At 31.6% G+C, this 7,665-nt stretch overlaps 1 protein-coding gene across 2 annotated transcripts; it reads left to right on the top strand.

Moving 5' to 3' along the window:
- Positions 1–1,784: 1,784 nt before the first annotated feature.
- On the top strand, positions 1,785–4,246 carry LOC139848272 (B3 domain-containing protein REM10-like). 2 transcript variants are annotated; one of them, XM_071838009.1, is made up of 4 exons: positions 1,785–1,887; positions 1,965–2,232; positions 2,351–2,514; positions 3,652–4,246. In XM_071838009.1, exons 1-4 carry the CDS (start codon positions 1,804–1,806, stop codon positions 4,150–4,152), a joined length of 1,017 nt encoding a protein of 338 aa, XP_071694110.1. In that variant the 5' UTR covers positions 1,785–1,803; the 3' UTR covers positions 4,153–4,246. The 2 variants fall into 2 exon arrangements, with proteins under 2 accessions (XP_071694110.1, XP_071694109.1); XM_071838008.1 differs by having other exon boundaries at positions 1,965–2,238.
- Positions 4,247–7,665: the final 3,419 nt, after the last annotated feature.

Here is a 7,665-nt window from a genome sequence, read left to right as displayed (position 1 = left end):
CAACGGGCGTTGACTAACGTTGACTTTTTAAAATAGTTTTATTAAATATATATTTATATACAATATTATAAAGATCGAATCTTAAAATATATACTATATTTACAATAAACATGAAAAATTAACAATTATTAACAATATTACAAAAAAAGGAAAAAAAAATAAAAATTTGACTGACTTTGAGGACCGACTTTTTCCGAATTTGACCGACTTTTTACCTTTGACCGACTTTTTAGCAACGACGCATCGGCCATGCCTAAAAAATGACGCGTCGACCAACGCGTCGACCAAGTCGGCCGACTTTTGCAACACTGATTTTTATACTATTTTAATTGTTTGAATTGTGTGCTCATAAGGCATTGTATTTAAAGAGGTAAAAATTATATTCATTATATCATCCATTATATCATAGTAACTTAGAACATAAAGATGTGAAAATACTATTAACTTTATTTTTATTAGAACCATTATGTGTTCTAGCTCTATTAATTATAATAATAATCGAACAACATCATGTTCGAATTTCCTCTGAATATTGAAATTATAGATCGAATTTAATCGTGTAACAATGTCAGATAAATTTGTTAAAGTGATAAAATTTTATCCTTTAAAATTTTAGAAAATCTTAGAAAATCATATACATAAAATTTAAAATCTTATCCAGAAAAATCTTCTCCCGAAAATCTTAACCAGAAAATCGTAGCCTAACAGTATTATATTAGAACAAGATTGTGATCGAACTCCTTTAGGTATCATTTTGTTAGAACAATTTGGTGTTCGAATCTAAGCTTCTTACAATAAGTTCGCAGATAATATTGTTATAATACCATACACATCCAATTTTTAAAATTTTTTTACTATAAATATGTCCATTTATATCTTATTTTTACACACAACATATCTATTTCTTTCGCTCGACTTTTTAATTTCAAATATTATAAATCGTCATTTGTTTTAATGGCTTCGTGCATCGTTTCATTTTGACGTGTTTTACGGTGGGGATGCTACTGATGACTGTAAGTCATACGTTGGTGGGTCGATCCAATCGTTTGAAGATATTGATGTTGATGACTTTGATTTAAGGCGATTGAACATGTTTTTAAAAGGAAAAATTGATTGGGAGCATACATAACGTTGCTATTCGGAAGTAGACACTGTTAGATACAACAAAACAAAGTTTACTATGTGGGAGGGAGATTGGAATAATATAAAACAAATGCCAAAGATAATGTCAGGATTAGAATTTATTGTGTGACAGATTCTAATGGTTATTCAAATTAGACGTTTTATGTAATTCTATTTAGTTTATGTTATGTATTTTATGTAGTTTATGTTATGTAATCGTTATATGTGTGAAACTCCTGATTTCAGCTCCAATTAATTGAAAATTATAAGTGTTCGAACAGACATATGTTCGATCACAGTGTACTAAGGTCGAACAGTGTAATTGAACAACAATGTGTTCGAATACAATGTACTTTGTTCGAGTACAGTGTATTTTTTAAGACACGCCGACATTTATTGAATTCGAATGCCTATAACTATGTTCGATCGGATTTATGTTCGAATAATCAGTCTTATCAGCGCAAAATTTAATAAAAGAAATGTATATCGTTATATTTTTTTTAAGTTTTGGTGTATTCAAGCTAATTTCCCAAAAGTTTATATATTTATGCATTGCAAGTCCATATCCATAAAGGCCCATTCTCTCTATCATTAGCCCATTAGGTTTGTGTTGGATACTCTATTTATGCTTGTAATATGCCACGGCTGGGATTTCATTGATTTATATCGATACACTCCTGAATGGCAATTAGTAGTAAATTTGAGCCAAAAGAAGATTGTCCTTCCTTCTACAAAGTCATTCGTTACCCCTCTGCCCCTCATTTGGTATTCTCCTTTTTTTTTTTATCCATGTATGTATCTAATGTATATGTATGTATGCGATGATGAATTTTGTTTTGTAGAAATTGCCAATTGCTTTTGTGAGAAATTATCTGGAAAAGATACCTGAAAATCCAGTAGTCAAGACAGCAACAGGGAGGGAACATTCATGGAAGTTGAAGCTTATAAAAAGTGATGAAGATTACTATTTTTGCCATGGATGGGATGTATTGGTTAAAGATGCCAAATTGGGTATTAAGGATATTGTTGTCTTTTGGTTAATTGATCCCAACACTTTTCAAGTTTTATTTCTTGATGCCAATGGATGTGAAAAAGATCTTACATTTAAATGTAAAAGTAAGCTGGGTCTCTTTATTTCTCTCTATCTAAAGTTTATACATACATACATACATACATACATCTATGTATACAAATTACTAATTAAATGATGTTTTTTTTTTTTTTCCAGATGAAGATGATGTTGATCATAATTTAGATGGAGATGATGTTGATCATAATTTAGATGGAGATGATGATAATGATGATGATGAGGATGATGAAGATGATGATAAAGATGAGAAGGATCTTTGCTTTGAAAAGATCATATCTAAAAAAACTCACAGATATCACTTGGTAACATCTATTTTCATTTATTCCGTATTTGACTTCCAAATTAGGTGAATCACCCATAATCTTCAAAACAAATGATAATGTCAAAATTGGAGTACCTTTTTGTAAAGTTAATCAATTCAGGGTTCCATTAAGATTCAGATTATTAGTAACATAAACTTTGTTTAATATTTTTTACACAATTCACAGCTTTCTATAAAGCTCTTTTTTTTATAACTTTCTGGTTGCAAAAATGGTGAATAAAGTTGTAATGTCGCAGTCACCCACGAACTTTAGATGAATTATTCAATATTCAATATTCAATATTCAATATTCAATTTTCAATTATTCAATTTTCAATTATTCAATTCAATATTCCAATATTTAATTTAATTATTCAATATTCAATATTGGTATTACATATTTTATGTAAATATATTACCATACCTCGATAAAGCCATTTGTCCTTCATACAGATGTACAACTACTAGCTACTCCGTATTATTTTTAGCATTTGTCGTTTACTACTGTAAGACATGGAAAAACGGGATGCTTTGCATTTGTGTTTTAAGTGTTTTTTAGTAAAGGTTAATGATAAATCGAACATTAAAATTGATGATCCACTATATTTATGCCATGATAGGTTACAGTACAATCCATCAATATAAAGTATCAATTTTAATGTTAGATTTTTCAGCACTTTTAGTGACATATGGTTCAGGTTACTCTTGTGGGAAGAAAAGTTGTGGCATTAGTAGTGTGATGTGGTAATGTTTTGATAAATAAGGATTGTTATAGTGGAAATTGTTAAAAACGGTTATAAAATAAAGTGTTAAAAATGCGATTGATAATTGAGTTAAAGGAGGGAAAAATTAAAAGTTATAAGCAACCGACCAAACAAAATCAAAAACCTTGTTTGTGCCCGTCTTGAATTTGTACCCACGCTTAAAAAAACACCCTAAAAACGTTTTACAGTAAGCGTTGTGGGCGTTTTTAAGCTGCCATAGATGCCCCACGCTCATATTTGTTGCATAACGATTGGTTTTATTAGCATCACCTCCATGTGATATGTGTCATACCATCATACCAGACTCTTTCATTTTATTTCCACTGTAGTATTGCATAATTTATTTATTTATTTATTTATTTTGTGTTCTGTAGTTGTTGCCTAAGAAATTTGTGAGGGCTGCAGAATTAGAAAACAAAAGAAGCATAAAGTTGAAGAACCAACAAGGAAATGAATGGACACTCGGGATAACGGTCGAACGATACGCGAGTGTGAAGTACTTTTTATCAGCATGTTGGGCGAATTTTCGAAGGTATAACCAGTTAATGGATGGTGACAAATGCTTATTTAAGTTCAATAAGGACGAAGGTGTGTTGCATCTATATGAAGTAATCAAGAATAAAAGACCAGTAGTAGTCAACCAAGAAAATTCGATAGATAAGGCAAACGAAAATAAGCGAAGACGAATATTTGATGGTGTGAAAGTTAAGAGGGAATATGAGTCTGGTTATGAGATTGAAGCAGAGAATAGAAACAAGGGAAGGGTGCAAACGAAGCAAGCTAATGGCGATGGTGGTGCAACTGTTAAGATTGAAGATGAATCAGTGCCGGTTAATGATAAATGGGTTATGAGTAAGCGTGTTGTTTACTTTTAATCTAGAACATGAGCTTGTTGTATAATGATGGTCGTATGCATGGCCAATGGCCAGAGACAATGTTCAAAGTAAATAGATGGTATTTGTTTATTGATTTATGTTTCCTTAAATTTTAAAGTTACAAATAAGTCGTATATATTGAGTTTTGTTATATTGTAAGTTATATAACTCAAAAAATACCATTTGTAGGTCATAAACTTTCATATTGTGTATATCCATATAAACAAAACGTTACTGGTTACCGAATGGACCGGTTAAAATAATTATGTGACATTTTTTTATTTTTCTTTAAAGATGACTGATGTGCGGCATACAGTCACCTTTATTCTCAACGCCGATCGTTGAGTGATTCGGCAGAGGTGAGTTCCGCTCGCGCGATGAGTGTGTTAACTTTTAAATTTATTTTTGTTGGGACCTAAACTATACCGAACTTCTTTATAAAGTAAATAGAACTAGTATGACCTAGGGTGTCGTTCTTAAAGACGGTCGAGTTTGAAACAAAGCTTATTTGGAAAAATTAGTATTTATTATTATTTTAGTAATTAATAATGGTTTGGTAGGTGATATTTATATTAAACTAAATTCAAGATAAAATGCAGAAAAGTAAAGGTCGGAGGTAACTGCGGTATTTGAAAGTTTAGATAGTGTTTATTATTAATGTAAGTTGCATCCCGGATTGTATTAATTTGTTTCCAGGAATATACTATCACTGTATTCTTTATAATATATTTTTAGCCATTAATTGATTTTCAAGAAACTTAATTCAAGCATAAATAATTAATGTATCACTTTGATAAATTATAAGATTTATTATAATGGAGAGTATCCATAGTAAAATAACATGAATCAACCCAACAACCACCATCGAATCCTAATTTTCTTATGGAAACTCCCGCGAAGGTGTAACAAGAAAGATTAGACCTGTTGACAACACCGATCAGAAATAAGAATATTATTCTTATTGAATTATGTTGCTAATGGTTAATTAGACAGTTGAGATTGATTTTCGACTATAGATAAAGTGATAGATACTCCTCATTTAAATTTAAAACAAATGTTAGTGACTACTTTTTATAAAAACCTTAGTCTCCAAATATAAAATGATGAATTTTATAAGTTGATTGAAAACGACATTAGCTGCTTATCAAACCAGTTATAAAAGATCACAAGTCCATAATATTAAACTTCACAAAGTGACTGAAAACGATATCGGTTGTGTGTCAAGCGATTTGTTGAAAGAGTGCTGCTATATTATTTAGTTTCATAGATCATATATATCCCAGATTTCCCCTACATGATATTTATCCTAATTTTTGAACACAAATTTATCTCGAATCTTATTGTTGAGTCCTCTACATAATTAAGGATTTAATTATGACAAAATATGATTATGCACAATAGTTGTTATTTGCATATCAGCATAAGTTTACTTATTTATTTTCAAGTATAGGAACAACAATGAATGATGTGTCTGAGTGAGTTGGTGTGTTGCCTTTACTATCAGCACAAGATAGTTAAAGATTCAAAGGCTCTTCACAACCAGCATAGGATGTATGTTGAACCAGCAGAATATCAATAAAAGAACCAGCACAAGAAGGACCAGTACCAAGCTAAAGCAATACTCAATACTTAGATAAATTATGCTCCATTACAAGCATAATCGTTTCATGTGTTGTCTACATCAAAGAGTACTATTCAACTGATATCGAAGACTAAGTTGAAGAGAAAAGGACACATGTCGGCGGCTGACAAGTGACCTTTCAAGAATACTAAGGAATGCAGAAGGTTAATCCAGATGCAGTTCATGGTTAACAATTTGTCAATGCCTAGAGAACCTAACATTCCATTTGTTTATTCAAATAGGATGTTCAACCATTTTTTATGTTACTTCAAATAGCTATTGAAGAGGAAAGGGAGTCAAGTTCTCTCTGACATAGTTGTCTGTTGAAGTACAAACATCCTTTATACCAGACAATAGGTCGTTTACGCGGTTTATAGGATCTCAATAAATAGCTGAAGTCCACTATTGTAATATATAGTGGTGTGGGTATTAAATTGATAGAGTCCAAAACTTGTGTTAGCTTAATTCGTTCGAAAGCTATCTAGGTATAATTTGTGTCAACCAGTTATCTATTCCGCCAAAGGCTAACCGTGATTCTTTGAGATCATTTCAATAAAAGATAATGTGAAAATTACTTATGACTCTGATTATTGTTACTTATATGCTTAAAATGTTAAAACATCTTAATTAACATAATAGAATTGTATTCACCCCCCCCCCCCACAAACTTCATGTTGTTAATAGGGACCAACAACTGGTATCAGAGCTTCAGTCTTGATAATTTAATATATTGGATCTGAATTCTCTAATGGCCGCTTACAACAATTCATCTTATCTTGAAAATGGTTCTGCAGGTAGACCAGCCAAGTTTGATGAAGATGAATATGAAACATGGAGAGATGGATTCATGTTTCACCTTGAGTCAATTGACCCACTCATGCCTGTCATTGCATAATAATGGCTCATATGTTCCATGAACACTATTGATGCTAGACATGCAACTACAGATTCACTGCGATTGAAGCTAGAGAAATCATTATTCCTCCATCTAGATGGCAGGATGAAGACAAGCGTCGTGTTGGACTTGACCTCAAAACCAAAACTATGATAGCTATGACTTTACCTAATCATGTGTTTAAAATGTTTAAAATAAAACCAACTGCAAAAGCTATCCTAGACTATCTTGACATCACTTATGATGGAAAAGATGAGGTCAGACAAAACAAAATTATTGCTTAAAAAGGGAATATGAGCTATTCTTTGCTTACAAGAATGAGACTTTGAAACAAACCTTTATCAGATTTAATTCTCTGGCAACTGACCTGGACTTCCTGAAAGTCACTTACATTGACTTTGAACATGTCGATAAATTCATTAACTCATTACCTGCTAAATGGAAACCTGTTACTGATCCTCTTAGGACAACCCAGACCTTAAAGAATTTTGACATGTCCTCCCAAATGGCACTCTTTGGAAATGAGAAGGTAAAGGAAAAACTTGAGTTAAACCTAAAAGAAAATTTTAAGTCTGCCCCAATCACCTCAAAATCTTCTAGTCAGAAGATGTTGCTCTTGTTGTTGCTTCTAAAAAGAATGCACAGAAATCCTTACTGGTTCAAAAGCTGTTGGCAGAAGTAGAGGTAGCAGAGGATGATGAAATGTGTAACGACCCTGGAATTTCCAACTTTTATTTATTAATAATAATTATTATTAATACGTGTGATTAAAAGAATGTATGTGATTACATTTACATGTTGCCATGATTGCCCGTACTTGACTTTTAAGTGCCCGAAACGTCTTTGTGACACACGAAACTTCACGAATAATATTTCTAGATATTATTTGCATTCATGATTAAGTTTTATTAATCATTTTAATTAACTAAGACTATTAGTTAGTTACTTGGGCTTTAATTGGCTCAACTTGTTATTAATTGTACTTGGGCTTTATTAG

Source organism: Rutidosis leptorrhynchoides, chromosome 5, assembly GCF_046630445.1.
Source record: "Rutidosis leptorrhynchoides isolate AG116_Rl617_1_P2 chromosome 5, CSIRO_AGI_Rlap_v1, whole genome shotgun sequence".
Taxonomy (NCBI): Eukaryota; Viridiplantae; Streptophyta; class Magnoliopsida; order Asterales; family Asteraceae; genus Rutidosis; species Rutidosis leptorrhynchoides.
Note: the sequence above shows the minus strand (reverse complement) of the source record. Positions and strands in the feature narration are given on the sequence as shown.

Bases quoted from the DNA above. Each gene is read 5' to 3' on its own strand.
- LOC139848272 (XM_071838008.1), top strand. From the start codon at position 1,804: ATGGCAATTAGTAGTAAATTTGAGCCAAAAGAAGATTGTCCTTCCTTC. The intron at 1,888-1,964 runs GTATTCTCCTTT...TTTGTTTTGTAG, and splicing joins ACCCCTCTGCCCCTCATTTG to AAATTGCCAATTGCTTTTGT. The intron at 2,515-3,651 runs GTAACATCTATT...TGTGTTCTGTAG, and splicing joins AAACTCACAGATATCACTTG to TTGTTGCCTAAGAAATTTGT.